The sequence below is a fragment of the Monopterus albus genome, unplaced genomic scaffold, assembly GCF_001952655.1.
Source record: "Monopterus albus unplaced genomic scaffold, M_albus_1.0 scaffold148.1, whole genome shotgun sequence".
Classification (NCBI taxonomy): Eukaryota; Metazoa; Chordata; class Actinopteri; order Synbranchiformes; family Synbranchidae; genus Monopterus; species Monopterus albus.
The window spans coordinates 285,846-304,294 of record NW_018128028.1 but is presented as its reverse complement, the minus strand read 5'-3'; the positions used below and the strand labels follow the sequence as shown (position 1 = coordinate 304,294).

Genomic DNA, 18,449 nt, shown 5'->3' with positions numbered 1-18,449 from the left:
CAAAACGCACAAGAAAAATAATATTAAAGAAATACAGATGAAGCTGTGCATCACTGGCCTTTTCTCATTTTTGCTCTCTTGTTATTTTGCATGCACAAACTGCTCTCACTGCCAGTGACACCTGGATGTACTGTACTGATGGTCCAACCTGCTGTGGCAACCTCTGTAATTCAGTAGCCCCTTGAAAAACTACAAGTCAAACACCTGCGCCTTTAAAACAGAAGTGATATGAGAGCCATCGTCTGTCACAATAAGCACACAATAAACCTCTGTGCTCTCTCAGTGTCCTCTTTTAAGTGAACCTGGAATAAAGCCATTTCACCACCTACCTATGAGCTTCAGCAGCCATGAAATTACTGCAGGGAGCTTCTTTTTTTCATCATAACAAAATGCCCTGGCCTTTGCTTCAAGCAGCCACAGTCGAGGTTGATTGCTTTGATGTTACCCTATGTCACGCGGCCTATTTGTTTGTCTGAAACAACTAATAAAATGTATATGTCATTCTCAAGAGTGAACGCAAGAGTAGAATAATATTTGAGCCTTTTTCTTGAAAGGTATGTCTTTCTTTTTATAGTGTTTCTTTCACTTTCAGCTGATTAGCCTAAGCTCCCCTGAGACTTTTGAGCAGCACACACTCAAACACAAATCTCTCTCTATGTGTATGTGTGTTGGTGCACGTGCCTATCCGTGTATATGTGGTGATATATCACAGTACGCTGTGTGCATAAGGGAGAGGGACCAGGGAACAAAGACAGACAAGAAGAGAGGAAGAAGCTCTGGAAGGTCTGTGGGTGGATTTTTTTATGTGCTTCTAAAGATGCAGACAGCCTGCTGGTTCTGTTTGATTTGACATGCGCTGTTTTTTTTTGATTAGGACAACTTGGCAGTTAAACTGTTTTGGTTATAGGCCTACTGTAAACGTTGCATTAAAGCCTTGGCTGCACACTGCTGGGCTACCTTGGCATTCACTTCGTGGTGAATTCTACATTTCTACCAGGAGGGTAAATGTCTAAAGCGTTCTTCTCCTGTGGGCAAGAAGTAGAGGACTCCCTGATTTAGCTCTATGATTTCACATAGGCTATACCATTTTTCCCTCTAAATTACATAGGTTGAATGGACCTGTTTTCTACCTCGAATTCTAAAAGTCACCTCAATTTCCACATTATTACAGCTGCTTAGAAACACTGATTTGACTCTTCCTGTTTGCTGTTATTGTATGCAGTTTGCTCTGTAAGTCAAGAGAACAGGTCACGTAATGCCAGCAAACCACAGTGTGTTTTAAAGAAATTGAAAGCCTGTGACAGATGAATAATGAGAGGAAATAAAAAGCCTTCTTCCTCTCCCAGCCCAAGATTTTGGTCTCTGCTGCACTGGAGGGATCCTCAGAGACCAGTGAGCATATAAAAACCAGAGGCAAACACTCACCAAGTTTAAATAGTGTAAGTATTTATTATGGTTTCCTCAAAAGACAATGAAGACAAAATATCTCTAGGAATATGCATAGACATCTAGTTAATGAAGGGTGAGATTTGGCAGCTTGAGCACAACCATTTGGTTGAACTGACCCTTTGTTACAACTGTGCCAGTGTTACATATGGAAGGTTCTCACTTTCCATATTTCTCTGCAGATGTTCAACCACACAATTATGAGTCAAAGCCATTATCTTTGTGGTTTCAATTCTATTGTTTCTGATGCCCTCTGAAACTGTGGACAGTGCCTCAGCAGGGCGTTTTGGCCTGACAAAGATCCTCATTTATTGAAGATTTGGCAGGTTAGAGGAGATAGCACATTTACTATTGGGTCACTGAGCTTTACCTCCTTTTCATATATGTGCTTTAGGCTTTGATCCTTCTATGTCATTCATTCTTCACTTTTTGCTGTTAGCTGCCAGTTGCTAGTGGTTCCTTTTATTTATTGTGCACTGTAGTGAAGTGGCCAATGTTTATTTTCCTCACACTTCATTATTTGATCAGATTAGTAGATTAGATTTTGGTTTGAAGTGGATTAGTATAATGACACAGTGTTATATGAGCAAGTGGTATAGTTGTGTTGCTGATGCTGACATTTAGCCGTGGCTGATGCCAAGGTATGTTGAGAGAAATTTGCAATATGGGTTATCTGATTTGCCTAGTTAGCCTGGATCAGCTGCGAGATATGAGAGAAGACTATAAGAGAAAGAGAGAGTGAAATAGAAATGGAGGCCTAAGACACTCTGCATCGAACCCTAATGAGAGGCAGGGAACCAAAGGAGCTGGGCAATGAGATTAGATGCAACTCAATTCAATTACCGCTGAGCCACCACGGGTGACGCTTCAAAACTCATCCTGTTAAGATCCGGTTCACAGGCGAAGAAGAGGACTGCAGCTCTCACTCAGCAGCTGTATGCTACACTGCCACAACATCTCATTTGCAACTGCTCTGATTTATAAGTACACAGGGCTTCATTAGGCTCCCTTGGGATTTGATAGCACACTATGCACTGTTGCAATATAAATTTAAAGGAAAATGCAGAAATAATTGAATTTTCACCCACAGCAGTCGTTTATACATTGCTTTGCAAAATACGCTTTTGTTTCAAGTGTGAGATTAAAGAGCAACTTAGCTTGAACACGCCCTTTTCACATATTTCTAAATTGGATGCAGACCTGAACACACACAACATCATCCTCTTGTCCAGTTACACCACAAACCCTGGCACTCCTACTCCCCTCTCAGCTCTCTAAAACAGATTATCCAGAGTACCATCAAAATTAACTCTGTGTCTTATTTACTTCAATTATGCCTGAGGCTGCAAGTATGCTCCTGTGAAGACGCACCAAAGCATGTCTTCAGACTGAAGGCAGAGAAGAGTTTTATGGGTAGCCATATAGGTCACAGGGGCTCAAAAGGAAACTCATAACCATTATAGACACAACCACCATAACTATCACATTGCAAAAATGTCTCTGAACAATCCCATGCACATTTGCCTATGAGTGTGTAAACCATGTTCCAACCTTGACAAATTCAATAATGTGTTTTCTCTTTCTGTGCAACATAGTCAGGTCTGGCAGACTCACATCAGAATCAAGTCAGTGATGCAGTGTGTTAGGACATGGAGAAATCTTTATTCTTCTTTCTCACCAGCAGACTGAAAACTGCAGCATTACCGTCATGCACCGTTTAGAGTCTGTGTGGGTGGTGGTCAATATGACATTGCCTTGTACTTTGGGGATGTGGTGTGCAAGGAGGCATCAGAGATTTACAGAATTGATTTTGGTCAAACAGTTACTTTTGCAATGAAGACTAGAATCAATTGGCAGCATAATAAAGTGACTATACTGTATATTAAATTGGCAACAGAATCTAAAGAAAGTGCATTTACTGTTAGATTTACTCTTTTAACACAATGCAACCCATTACTTGTGTTTGATGTGGGAAAAGCATCCATGACAACTGAAACACATATATGCCATGAATATCAGGGTCCTGGGTATGTTCAGGTAACATACCGTATGTATATAAATACTGTACACTGTTTGTATACTGTATGTCTACATTACATACGGTGACTGGCATGATTAGCACTGAGGAGCACCATCAGCAGAATCTGCTGCATGCTGCTGCTACTGTGGGGATTTATAGGTGTTGATAAGGAAATCTTGTTGTTGTCTTCTATTATTTATGTAGGTGATTGTGTTACATTTTCGGATGCGGCACAGCTACGGGGCTCCTGAAGGCAAAGAGATGAGTGGGATTTATATCTGCTTTCCATGTTGCAAATAAATATCGCTAGCTAAAGCATTTATGATGGCCTCCGGTCGCTGTTTAAAGGTTGAACTCTTTGTTTGGTCGGAGCTAAAATGGACTAGTTCGAAAACAGTGACTAGCAGATGTAAATATATACAGAGGTACATGAAGAAGGAACTATCAGTCTTGCTGCTGCTGTTAGATTAAGTTGCACTCATAGGATTTTGTTCATTCTCAATTTTGAATTTTAAATCGCAAAACACAAAACTTTTCTGCTGATGCTAGAAAATAACAGGAGCAAAAGTAATCTATTTCTGGACAGACTATTTACTACTACCAGATTCCATCTCTTAATTTCCATACAAATGTAAAACTAGGCAGGCATGGAATCATCTGTGAATCTTAAATGAAACCAATTGTTCCCACGCAGTTCAGGGTTTGCCAGAGGCAGCAAGAGGCGAACACTCCACAAATCAGCAATTTCAAAATAAAAGACTTCTGTGATTCTAATCTGATTGACAGGACATTGTTTCCCACTTTCATATAAAAGTTAGCATAGCTCGTGTTTTTTCTTGCACCTCAGAAATGAAAATAAGGAAGACGCTGATTTTTTTTCCCCCAAACAGAACACTACAGATACTTAGAGCAGCAGCAAAAAGTATGTTAATGTTTCAGAAATATACCTGGTTTTCTGCATCAATTGGTTATAAAATGTGATCAGACCTTCAAGTCACAAGTATATACAAGCACAGTGTGCTTAAGCTAATAGCACATAAACAAGTGTAATCTTTTATGCCTTTATTGAACGCACCCATTAAACATTCACAGTACTGCTGTGAAACCTTGAATTTAATAACACCTCCAACATCTTTTGGCAGCAGTGACCTCAAACAAGTGCTTCCTGTAGCTTTGAATCAGACCTGCACAGCCTTTAGACATATTCTTTGGGTGTCTGGTGTAGTTGAGGCCCTTCCACAGCAGCTACCTGGGCTCTGATTGGGCCACATCAAGATGAGAATTTTCCTTGTTTGAAGTCATTTTATAGTAGATTTACTTTGATGTTTAGAGTCATTGTTCTGCTATATCACCTAACTTCTACTGAGCTTCAGCAGCAGACAGCCACCCTGACATCATCCTGTAAGATAACCTTGGGAATTCATTTTTCCCTGGATGATGACAAGCTGTCCAGGCAGGCCCTGAGGCAACGTGGGCCACCGTACTTTACTATAATATTTTCATGTTGGTGTGCAGTGCCTTTTTTACACCTCATGTAGTGTAGTTCTTCCCAAGCAGGTTTCATCAGCCCACAAAACATTTTCCCTGTAGGGACTTGAAATGTCAAGGTGCTCCTTGGTAAATTTCAGATGCAGTGATAATATTTTGTGGAAAATAGTGGCTTCCTCCATGGTGTCCTGCCATGGACAACATGCTCCACTTAACCAATTGCCATGAACAAAGATATTAACCAGCTCCAATGATTCATTTTTAAGCCTTTACTCGTTAGTCTTAACTAGAGTAAAGTGTCTCCATTTATAGACAGTTTGTTGAACTGTCTTGATCATAAGTCTTATGTTTTTGCAAGACATAGTTCACTACACTAGATGTTTCTTGAGAATAACAATTTCAAAATGTTTGAGTGCTTTTCGTGAGTCAGCGTAGCTCTAACCCACACCCCCAGTCTTATTACATTACTTATTACATCTTGCTAACATTTGACTCCAATTAGCTTTTGCTAAAGTCATTAGCCTAGGGGCTCACATACTTTTTTCCAATCAACACTGTGATTGCTTGAATAATGTAAACAAGCACAAGTGTGTTATTAGTTAAAATAGATTGAGTTTGTTCATAACTTTAGACAAAGTTTTGACCACTTTAAGTCAAATGTATATATACAGCCAGGTATGTGGAGTACTTGGACGGTGACCCCACTACAATGGACTTGAGATGATGCAGTCAAGTTGTTATTGAAGTGTATAGTTCCCCCATTTTTAGAAGCTCAAAGGTAACTGGACAAACTAAATACTGTATAAACAGTATAACCATTTTGTTTAATACTTGTATGCAAATCCTTTGCAGTTGATGACTGCCTGAAGTCTGGAATGTATAGACATCATCAAATGCTGAGGTCCCTCCTTTGAGATGCTTTGCCAGGCCTTTACTGCAGCTGCCTTCAGTTGTTGCTTGTTTGTATGTAGGTCTTTCTGCTTCAGTAAGCGAAAAGTATGTTCAGGTGGGTTGAGGTCAGGTGAGTGACTCGGCAATTAAAAAAATATTCCATTAATTTGCCTTGAGAAGCTCCTGGCGTGCTTCTTAGTATGTTTTGGGTCATTATCCATCTTTACTGTGAGTAGATACTGTTTTATACCTCTACACACTTAAGAATTCATCCTACTATTTTTATCAGCAGTCACATCATCAATAAACACCAGTCATCCAGTTCCACTGGAAGCCATACATCCCCCTGCCATAACATTGCCTCCACTGTGTTTGACAGATGCTTTGGATCATCTCCAGATTTCTCTTCCCATCATTCTGGTACAAGGTAATCCTGGTGTTATCCCTCCAAAGAATCTTGTTCCAGAACTGTGCAGGCTTTCTCAAATGTTTTCTGACAGTCTAATCTGCCCTTTCAGTTCTGGAGTGTTACCAGCAGTGTACAGCTTGGGATGAATGGTTGTATTTACATTCATGAAGGTGCATCTTGACTGTAGACTTTGACACTAGTAAGCCTACCTCCTTGAGAGTGTTCTTGACATGGGTAGATGCTGTGAAGATGTTTTTCTTCACCAAAGAAAAAATTCTACAACCATCTTCTTTAGTTGTATTCCATGATCTTCCAGGCCTTTTGGCGCTTCTGAGCTCACCAGTGCATTCCTTGTTTTAGAGAATGTACCACATTGCTGATTTGGCCACTCGTAAATTTTTTGCTATCTGATAGGTTTGTTTTATTTTTTTATGCCTTATGATGGCCTCCTTCACTTGCACTGACACCTCTTTGCCCAGCATATGGAGAATTGCAGTGGACAGCAGTCAAATGCACATTCAGCAACAACGCTAACACTTGGAATCAACTCCAGACCTTTTATTTGCTTAACATGAAATAACAAGGTGCCATGCTACACCTGGTCATAAAGGTGCTTGTCAGTCAACTGCCCAATTACTTTTGAGCTTGTGAAAATGAGGGAACAGCTGTATGTATAAATATGGCTGCAATTCCTAAACAGTTAATGCAATATGTTTGTTAGACCCCTTGAATTATAGCTAAGAGCCTACATTTCAGTAACATCTTAACTGCTTCATTTCAAATCCATTGTGGTGGTATACAGAGACAAAATTACAGCAATTGTGTTACTGCCCAAATACCCATGTATGGCAGGTAATTCTAAAAGGTTCACTTAGCTATTATGTCTTCTGAAGTCCATATTTCTAGAGCATCTCCCTGTGAGCATGTTTTATGTCAATGAAAGTCTTCTGAGACATGTTACTGTGTATTTCAAACAGCACAGGAATCAATGATTGCACTTCAGTAAACAAACAAATATTTGCAGTCCTGAAACAAATATCCATAGCATGCCCTGCACCCTGTGGATTTACTGTGTGTTAAATGGTTTATTGGTGTTTTTACCTTTACCAGCCATTTTCTCAACACATTCATCCGATACCATTTTGACCCATTTAATCTGCATGGCATCTCTTAATGCAAGAAGCTTTTCGGGAAGTCAGGAAGACCGCCACGCTATCCAGCTGGGCTGTGGTTGTTGAAGTTCTGAACATATGCCTCAGGAAAATGAATAATGCATCCATGTTATTCAAGCCTTCATTTTGATTTTTTTATTTCCATTTTAACCCCCCCCCCACACACACACACACACACACACACACATTTTTATGCCTTCATATCATATGTCACATTTCTGCTGTTCCGCCGTGTTTAACTTCATGATGTGTAAGTCTTGCTGCTTTTAAACAGCTCTACAACCCTGAAGCCACAAAGGTACTATATGTGTACCTGCACACATGCACCCGTGTGCCCTGAACATATTATCTGTACTCAGTGTTGTGCTACAAGTTAACTTCATAAACTCTAGGCTGAACAGGAAATGTGACTTGATAACGTGGCTGCCAGATAACCTTGAGATCTGACGTGCTTCTCTGAACAGATGACACACTGTGCATCAGTCTCTGCTACTCGCTGTGCCACTTGGCAAAAGGTCGCCCAGTGGAGACGTGGCTGTTTACCGCAGTGGTTGCGTCACAATGAGAGCTCAGAGACATGTGGTGCAGCAGGATCGGAGCATTTACAAGTCAAGAAAAAAGGCTCCTTGACCGTTCCGATGAAATGGAAAAGAAGGGAAATGCAACAGCAGAAAAATGAAAGGAGTCACAAAGTGGTTTTCTTGTTATAGCTGCCATTGTTTCACTGCTCTCTATGCTGGTTTTGTTGGCCGTCTGCAGCCGGCTCACAGAGATAAGGTTGTACAGAGAAATGGCTCATAGTGAAAAATATATGACAGATATTTACTTGGCCCACTGCTGTTCAGACACTGTCAAACATTTTTGCCTAATATCCAGTCACATGCATACTAATTGCATTATAAAATCTGTACGTCTGAATGTGTGCCAGAATTTGCTGTTGTTGCAAGTTTTTCTTTTCTGTGTCGGATAACCACAAAAAAGGCGGTGAAAAATGAGTAGATATGGAAAATAAGCTTATTGTACATACAGTTTCCAATTGTATTGTCCCTGGCCTAATGAAATACCAGAAGTGTGCTTAAATTTCATTAATAACCTTCATGTTCATTCTTAACCATTGTACACTGGAGGAGAGTTAGGTCATTTTTATTTCAGCTTGATCTATATGCGATTTAACCCTCCAGAAATAGGACTACATTATTCATTGTGTGGTATGATTTGACTACAGTCTTCTTGAGCATTCTGTTAAATGAAAATATTTCACGTGTGAATTAATCATTAGAAAGGCTCATTCCCCATTCTTCTGGTAGCAAAACGATCTTTTTCCACCAGTGGCCTGAATGAATCTTTCATTGTCTTTGTCTTTAAATGAGTTGGCGCAGTCCTCCAAGGAGACAGGGCGTGCAGTGTGTTTCACCACATTGTCAAAGTTAACATGTGGCTGAGCTAAATGCCGTAATTTAATTGATGCCAAATGCAATAACATCACCCGCTGATCTTTTAATAATGTCGAGATATGATTCCTGTCCTTCCACTTCATTATAATATTGCCTTTTGAAAATGAAAATATAAATTCACACACTCTTAGACACTGGCATGCAAAATCTAGACTCTAGACAAGATTTTAGTGGGTCTGCAGACTTTGCAATGTGATTTTAGATTGTAATGAGATGGCCTTTAGCCTTTGGATTCAAGGAAAAACCTCTCTGGAATAAATTAGCAGCCACTCAGTTCTTGCATAATTGTTGCTGTGTGCCAGCCTCTTTTGTGTCTGATCCTCTGGGTCACTCTCTCTTTATCTGTATCTCTCCCTTTCACTAGGTTTCTCTATACTGCAGGCCATCATGGAGGCAGCAGTAGCCAACAACTGGCAGGTGACCGCTCGCTCTGTCAGCAGCACAACAGATGCAGCAGAGTTCAAGCGCATCATTGAGGAGATGGACAGGAGGCAGGAGAAGCGCTTTGTGATTGATTGTGAGGTGGACAGAATCAACACCATATTAGAACAGGTGAGCATGTGATAATACCTGTTGGTTACACAATAAACCACTTGTCCATGTAACCGTTTTGTTACTTCCTGCTGTGGTCACAAAATCACCAAGCTGATTTCATGTGCAAAATAAGAAGCCATTCCTCTGAAAGCAGTTTGTTTTCTGTGGCTCTATAGGAGCTTTGTCAGGTTTGAGAAAATTAATTTGATGACATTATTTGAGTTGTTTTGAGTTGGGTTCAAAGACTAATTTATAATTAAAGTGAGGACACTCAGTGCATGTACCTCCACCAAGACAACATTCACTCATGATATTCAGAACAACACAAAATGTGTACTAAAATCCTTGATCCAGATCGGATCTGGAACATCTTTTAGGGTATGCTAGGCAGTTGTATTGTGCATCTTACCTGAACATTTCAGGCGTCTATCTTCATTATAGGCTAGGTCATCACAGAAAATATGTATTAAATTTAGATGGCTGTCAGATCTGGAATCAGCATCAGATTCTAAACTAACACCTTTGGGCCCACCTAAATGTTAAATAAAAGCATGTGAAAAAAAATTTGATTATGCATTTGTACCCTTTCTTTCATCAAGACAGAGCACAAGCTGCATTCCATTCATAATAAATAAATGAAAATATTTATACATCATTGCACAAAATAACACAGAAAAGCAGATCAAGAGCCATGGTAAATAATGAATACCCTGCAGATGTCCGACATCACCATGCCATGTGCGTCACTCACTGTTCACTTACAATTTCCTCAAATGATCAAGTTTCACAGATATACATTTGCTCCTATCATGGGGATACATTCTATCAATTTTTGTATTTTATGATGGTTTGATCATGACCAAAGCAGCTGTATGTGTAGTTAGATAAAGTGGGTGATCCAATTAACAGGCTCCACGGTCTAGACCTTACAGTATTATAGAGAAAGCAAGCACTTGGCAAATGTAGAAAGAAAAAAACTCCCTTTAATGGGTCAGAAAACATCCAACAGAACCAGGATTTTAGTGGATGGTCATCTGCCTTGACAAGCTGGGGTGAGGGGATAGCATTTTTGTGACTTTTTATTTATTGTTTTGGTTTTAGGCCCTGCAGCTGTAGTGATCTGTTCCACTCTCACTATTCTCAGTGCTGTTGTTTTAAGCCACAGCAGGCAGCGGTTTTCAGAAAAAAATGGGTGAATATAGTGGAGTGTTTAGCAGCTAAGAGCCAGATTATGCCCTCAGGAGTACCAAAAACAGAGCTATATAAAAGGATAAATAGTTTTTACATGTGTCACTGCATAACAACTTTTAAAGGTGATCTATCAGTGGCTTCCTCTAAACGGGCAAATAAATTGCTGGATTGGCCCTTTGATTGATCTGGGGAATCATTCCATCTATAATTCACTATTCAGTTTTGGTTGTTTAACTTCCATAAAGCTTGACAATGCGTTAATTTGAATGAGAGGCACAGCAGTAATGCTATTTGCTTAAGGGGCTCAGTTTGGTGTTGTTCACTTTCTGAGTTTGAATCTGGCTTGTTTGAAAATTCGTGTGTCTACAAGCTTGAGGTTGAGAGGTCTAAGCATGAGCAGCCATTTGTAGAGACCGGTGATGATGCAGCCTTTTTAATCCTCTTCTAACGGCCTCAAAGCCTTCAGTTCCTCTATCACGTCCACTGCCTGAGGAGGAAATGAAAGGTCCACCAGTCCTTGTAGTATGGGAAACACAATTACCATGAATAGATGAGTGGCTATTATGCCATGCATGTCCTCTGTTTGCCTGGTCCAATCCACCCTACACCCCTCTGCTTGCTGCTTCCTGCTTGTATGGCAATCAGCTCCTGAATTGGATTCTGCTCGTTAACATTCATTTAGATATTGGCTTCTCTCTGCCTCACAATATCCCCTCAACGACTTTTAGTTTCTCTTGTTTTTTATGAATCTAATTCAATCCCAGAGTCATAGTTTAAAGCAGAATTGCTTTTAGTATTAATTTGCTGTGTCTAATTTAATTTTTGTGCTGCAAATTTCCTCCATTACAATCCGCAGAGTATACAGAAATTTATTTCCTTTTTGTGTTTAGAATATGAATCAGCTTTTAAGACTACAGGAATATTTATTATAAATCATATGTGAGTCATATTAATGGTTGTATCTTTAATTGCTTCACCCCCTAAACAGTAATAGGGATGCAGGGCAATAATCTGTTTGACATTTTCCTGTTTCTGTCTTGGTTGCCATTAGTAATTTTTTACTTTTTCTTCGAGAGCAAGCTCATTTCCCCTCCTCCATCTCTAACTATGACTGTCATGCATTTTCCTGTCTAAACTTTGAATTGACGGGGAAAATAGTGGTTTCCAGCAGTTAACCTTCAAAGCAGTAGTGTCCTCAGTTTCAGTAGGATTTTTAATTTATTATTATTATTGCTAACTGATATAATCTGGCCAGTTCTGCCAATATGAATGAGTCACAAGTATTCATGGAAGCTGATGAACCTCTGCAGCTGCCCCCTATTGAGCCCTATCATTATACACTGAAACAGGGAAAGGGCTTCTCCCATCAGGGCAATCACACCAAAATGGTACCTGGTGACAACTATGTGGAAACCCACTGCTTCTACCTGCTGTTGTGATTCTATTAAGCTCTGATTGTAGACAGAGTTTTATCTCTGGAGGACAAGAGGGAAGGTTTGTGCAGATTTTTTGTGCTGAGGCCAATGTCACCGTGTCACAACGTAGTTGTGTATTTTCAATCCATCAAGGTTACTGTCTGTTGAGAGGGGATCACGAGGCAAGTCAGATCCAGCTAGCTGATTGCTAAGAAAAATGGGAGTCAGCTCAGCGGCTTAGATTCATGAGTTCAGTCTGAGTAATCCAAGCACAGAATGAACCTCTTTAAACCAGGCAATGAAGTTCATGGAGTGCAGCTATCTAGGCGAGAGCTTCCACAATTTGGTGCAATTGTTGCACAGAAAGAAAACCCTCCTGCTAATGCTTTGGTCCTGCTGGGCCTTTGTTGCTCTGCTAGTTCACTGCACCGTTGAGTTTTTCAGGGTTTCATTAATCTTCCTAAGTGGCTAGACAGACATCCAGTGGTAGTATATTTACTCAAGTAATGGACCTGAGTACAGTTTGGAAGTTTTTTCCATTTAATGCTACAGTATGCCTGGATTTCAGGAGGATTTTATGTTTTACTCACCAAATTTATTTGACTATATTGTGTGTATAGCAATAGATACTTCTTTTTTGTAGAGTAACATTTTTTATTCAAAGCAAATGAACTGTGACACAAACAATAAATATATAAAGCAGTTTAAAGTATTTCTGCTTTGGCCGGATGCAACATTAAAATGCTCCTTACATGTTAATGTAATAAATGATTAATCATTTAGTTTGTGAAAACCTCCTATAATACTATAAGGTTTGAGAGTCCAAAGTAACATCTTCAAATGCCTTGTTTTTTTTTCCAAAACAGCTAAAACCCACAGATTTTCCATTTAAAATGATATGCAGTAAAGACAATTTAATGAGCTGCACATAAGACAAAAAGACATTATGACAAAAATATAAACAGTCTAAATATAAAATGAATACAAAACACCAACATTCTTCTTGATTAGACTGGAAAAAATTAAATGAATATTAAAATGTTTGCTGATTTATTTTCAGTCCACAAACTAATCAGTTAATGGACTAATTGTTTTAGCTCTCACACCAAGTCTTTGTAAGGAACGGAAGGTTCATCATACACACACACACAGAACTGCTTCTTCTCCAGTCACGAGCACTCTCAGCTGAATGTCACTTTTATAAGCTTCATTTATCACTTGACATGATGTAGAAACGCAGTAAGAAAAGTATTTGCATACTGCTGCATCAGGCACAGTTTTGTTGACTTGTAGAGCAGAGTGATTCTCCCAACAAATTTGTTTTGAGATGCTGAGGAGAATGCTACACCCAGGCCATTATCATTTTACGCTGTAACAACCACTCAGGATTTATCGCCCATAGGACTCTTCCGTCAATACACTGCACTGCAGATAAATTAACCCAATGGCATTCCTTCCCTCACGACAGGAACGGGAGAGCCTCTGCTTTCTGAATCATATCCAGGAATGTGTTTCAGTGAGCCATATAGTTTTATGATATTATGTGTTGGGGGAAATGTTTGTGGCATTAAAGAAAGGCTGTATAAACAAGAACTATGACTGAGTATAAATTAATCATGTTTGTATAGCTACCACTTAAAATAATGGTGAATATATTAGACTGCTTATACAGTATGTTCATTAATTAATTTGATTCATCTACTGTGCAGCTTTTGCTCATAGTATCATATGGCTTTATGCTCCTTCCTGGCCCTCCTGGGATTTTTGTGCTGGAGGATGTGCTCAGAGGCAACAACCTGCTCATCACTAGCGTAAAGACAGACAAGGAAAAAAAAACAGTCTGGGCCAGACCCAGGGCACACAGCTGTTCAGAGACAGGCAGGGAATGAATGCTGCGCCAGCTGCAAAGCTGCATTTTAATGCAGGAAAAAAAAAAAAACAATACGAATAGAAAAGGAGAGAACAAGAAAGAAGAAAAGCCTGTGTGTATGGCCGTTGGTAAGAACAGTATTCTGATGCCTGTAGTGGCATGAAGGGTGGCCATATTGCCTTCCCCCTGAAGAATCGGAGTGCCTCCATATCCCTCTTCTGGCTTTGAAATAGAGAACTTGGAGCAAATCCACAAATCTGAAATCTTTGTGTTTTTTCAAATTCAAGAAAGGGACCATGGAAGTTAAGAAACTGTGGGAAAGGGAGAGAATGGATGACAGGATGGCAGCAGCTGAGAGAAAAATGTCAATAATGAAGAGGAGGTCCTCAATCAATGTTGTGGGAGACAAATGGAAAAAGGGAGCAAAACCAATGTACCCTAAACCAAAAGGTGACATATTGTTGTATACTGGCAAGTAGAGATGTACTGTAACTAAAGGTGTTACAAACTACAGTAAATCTCTGGCACTCTTTTCCCCCTGAAAGTTACAAGGAATACAGTATACTGTACAGCTGAACCCGTCCTGCTCAGTGAAAAACCAGGGGTATGCAGTCCTTTCAAATCCCAACCTTGGCTTCTGAGGGCCATTTACTAACTATGATTATAGAATTAAATGGGATTAAAGTGTTATCATTAAAAAGGAGGTAACCTGCTGACTCTAGGACTGAATGAGAGGCTGAGACCACTGTGACACAACTGCAACAATTTGGACATACTGCTTTAACTATATCAACAATGCAGTCTTGTCATAAAAAAGTCTATGTGTCTGAGGAAGTTGTTGCTGTTATCAATCAAGTAAAATTACCCCAGTCATCATCACTGAAAACTGAGCAGGATGTGTTAGTGTTTCACTGCTTTGGCACACAGACACCGAGTTCTTTCTTCCAAGGTATAAAGTCTCAAATTACTCTTGTGCATTTTCCAGGACAACAATAGATATAATCAGATGAATATGAGTCAGGTGTTTTTAAAATGTCCTTCCTTTGGGGGAAGGCTAACACTATATTTAGGAGATCATTGTGTCACCGGTGCACTCTGGCTCAAACCCTTTGAGCCAAACAGATAAATCATATTTGCATTATTAATCAGTATTAATAATAAGCTCTATTAACTTCTACATATAATTTAATGACTGAAGAGATGTCAAAGTGCTCCACTTCTCATAAGCTGGGACAAAAGGGTGAATGTCAACTCTATATGCTTTGACATAGAAGGGCTTTCCTCTTCTTCAGTCTCCATTTCTGCTTCCAGGCTCTTGCTAGAAGTGCTCTTGGTGGAGTGCTCTCTACTGTAATTAACAGCCAGTAGTGGCTGGAGCTCACATGCTTTTCTTGGCAGAAGCAATGGATACCCCTGAATCTTAAAATGCCCTTTCAACAACTACAGCCTCAATACTGTGCCCAGTTATACCACATCATTTGTAGCCAATCTACAAAATGAATAAGTTGGCACTGCAGTATGCAGTACTGTACTGCCTGTACCATCAAATAAACTTAGTTTTAACTGCACATGACTTACCAGCAGTTTTCCAGTGTTACTATAAGTAGAGAAGATGGCACAGCAATGCAGCTGGTGTAACTATTCGTTAGTTGTTTTTTTCCAAACACTTCTACTTACACCTGATGACATTTTAAAATGCACACAGAGGAACAATGTCCCCATCCTCTCAAGGCGTAACCCTACTCTTATTGGATATGTAAATAGGTCTGTTTTCTAGATACAGGTACATTTTCAAGCTCTGAAGAACACTTCACTATATGTTAGCTTAACTCTGGGGAATGTACTTTCTTGAGTGCTCTATTTTTCATACTTACGATGTTATAAATTATTAAAACATATTTCTCATATTTAATGCATTGAACATTTAACTAGTTATACTGTATGTGTCATATAACAAATAACCCCCCAGCTGGAACATTGATGCTTATAAAGGGTTACCCGACCGTCAGATTGACCCCTTTCCAGATAATTCTCGTTAAAACACTGATTTATTGATGCAACAATTAGTGCTGAAATGATTAGCTGACTGACTGAATGCACTACTCAGCAGAATAATATCATCAATTTTAATAATAACTGACTGAAAATGTAAGACATTGTCTAAGCAAAAAAGTTATACATTGATTTTTCTGCTACTCTGATGTGAGGATTTGCTGCTTTTGTGTATCTTCGTGTATTAAATTGACATAGAATGTTTCTGACAAATACATAATTTGAAGACATCACCTCACAATCTGTAAATGTGTTAATTGTATATATATATATATATCCCCCCAACCTGTCATCCTGGCTCCCCCTTACCATGGCATTTGTGTTCTACCTCGTCAATCTGTAGTTGTGATAGCAGGTGCTTCTTGCAGATGTTAGAACATTGAACTACTAGTTGTTTCGATGTTGGGTTTTAAGGTATCCATAGGTCCCACATCAACTGTATGTAATCCCTCTTGCTGGAGTTACTAGTATAGTAGCATTCCAATAGTTCCCTGTTCTCATCTCTTGTCCAAGAACATCATACTCTTGTTCCAGTAGCCCACTTCTCATCAGGTTGCCCTGGTTGCTCAACACTGGCGTGGACCTTGTTGACCCAAACAACGTCCAAGCCGGTATGACTCTGGCATTTCTAACTCTCATTGGTAATGAGGTAGGCAGGTAGCTTTAATTAAGGGCCTTGCCTAAGGACCCAGCTGGATATTGACCACAGCCTGACCGGGGTTTGAACCGCCGACCTTCTGTACCAAAGTCAGTGGTGTTAATTGACTGTGCAGGACCCTTAAGCTCCCAGGCCTCTGGTAGAGAACCCGAGCTTGAAGGAAGGAATAAGACCGCCCCAGAGTGGGGAACTGGTTTTTTTTATTTTTTTTATACTGGTATATTTTAGACTGCTATAATAACTAAAGGAGGAGGCTAAAAAACTTGTACTATTATTTGGTTGTCTCAGTGAATGGTATGATATTTACAAAAGCTTGGGAAATTGTCATTTCCAGGCTGCCTCTTCCTCTGCTGTGGCACACTCCATGGTAGAAAGGTCACACTCAGAGGATAATGGTCTTGTGTTTATAGGAAACATGTAGCAGTAGTTTTACATTTAGGGCTCTCTGTCTTGTGGCACCGTGGCACACTAAATCTGGATGAGTGCGAAGTCAAAGTCATCCTGGCAGTCTGTCCCTGTCAGACTCTAAAGAAAACTCCAGTCTGGAAAATGCAGGAACTTCTTATGGAGCAGAACAAAAGCTGGTGGAGTCAGTTAGTGGATCAATGTGCAACAAGGCACACTATGAAAACAGAGGGATCAAATTATTTGAGCGCTAGACACATTTCTTCTCTTCAGTGTCAATAGGAAGCATCTGTAGGATAATTGTTAGTGGGCTTGTGTATGTATGTGCTCAAAACATGATTAAATATAAACCAATTAAGGAACAATTGGAAGGAAAAATACATAAAAATCCAATGTATGAATAATTCTTGAATGAAAATGCAAACCCATCTGATTTTGTATTTTTGGTACATACCTATTTTAAGCTAATGTATTTATCAAGATCATTGTAGCAAAGTTAAATGTACAGTTTGGTATTTTGGTGAATACGCTTTACAGTATCTACTTTCTTTTGGGGACTGAAAGACAAAGACTCATATTACTCTCATTTGACTGGCTTAGATGAGCACAAAGACTGCAGGCAGCTGCAACAGCGAGCTTACAGTGGCTCTGTCTAAAGTGAAATGATAAGGCCAGCCATCTTCTGTATGTGCAGTATTTTAAACACTCCCCATACAAAGACTAAAACCAACTGTGATTTGCGTCTACTTACAGTTAATGTCTGTCAGTTTGTCAGTGCTGGATTATCTTATTTGTCTGTGCTTCATTGTTGTTCAAAAACAATGAAATGCACATCAGAGTAACACACCACTGCACTGGGTGACATGTTTCCTCATTATAAAACACCAGACCTTGATATTTCTTAAAAATGTTGCCCAAATGCTTTGAACAGCCATGACTTTTTAGAGCATCTGAAGTAAGCAAGAGTCAGGGACTCATGCACAAGATGTCTGGACAATCTTAACAAATATTACTGTTTTGTAATGAGGAGACAACCAGTGCAGCAGTGTGCTTCCCTGATGTGCCTTTAATTGTTTTTGAACATCAGTGGAGGTGCATGACACAGATAAACTAACCCAGGCCTAACACACATTTATCATGAGTAGAGGCAGTTCATTGCTGGTTTTAGCCTCAACATAAACAAGACAAAAGAAATAATAGTAGACTTCAGGAATAACCCCTCCCCTCTGCTGCCTCTGACCATCAAAGGGACTGAGGTGGAGAGGGCTGACAGCCACAAGTTCCTGGGCCTGCAGGTGACATCTGAACTGAGCTGGTCACTGAACACAGCTGCCACAGTGAAGAAAGCCCAGCAGCGGCTATACTTCATCAGGCCGCTCAGAAAAGCTGGTCTGAACCGTTGCCCTCTCACCCAGGCTTATAGAGGACTGGTAGAGAGCATCCT

The 18,449-nt window shown here is 39.8% G+C and overlaps 1 protein-coding gene across 1 annotated transcript in view; it reads left to right on the top strand.

Moving 5' to 3' along the window:
- gria3b (glutamate receptor, ionotropic, AMPA 3b) overlaps positions 1 to 18,449 on the top strand; it is an 87,570-nt gene that overhangs the window by 34,725 nt on the left and 34,396 nt on the right. Inside the window, exon 4 of the mRNA XM_020614611.1 lies at positions 9,245 to 9,432. Coding sequence (XP_020470267.1) covers positions 9,245 to 9,432 — 188 coding nt within the window. The remainder of the gene's footprint in view (positions 1 to 9,244; positions 9,433 to 18,449) is intronic.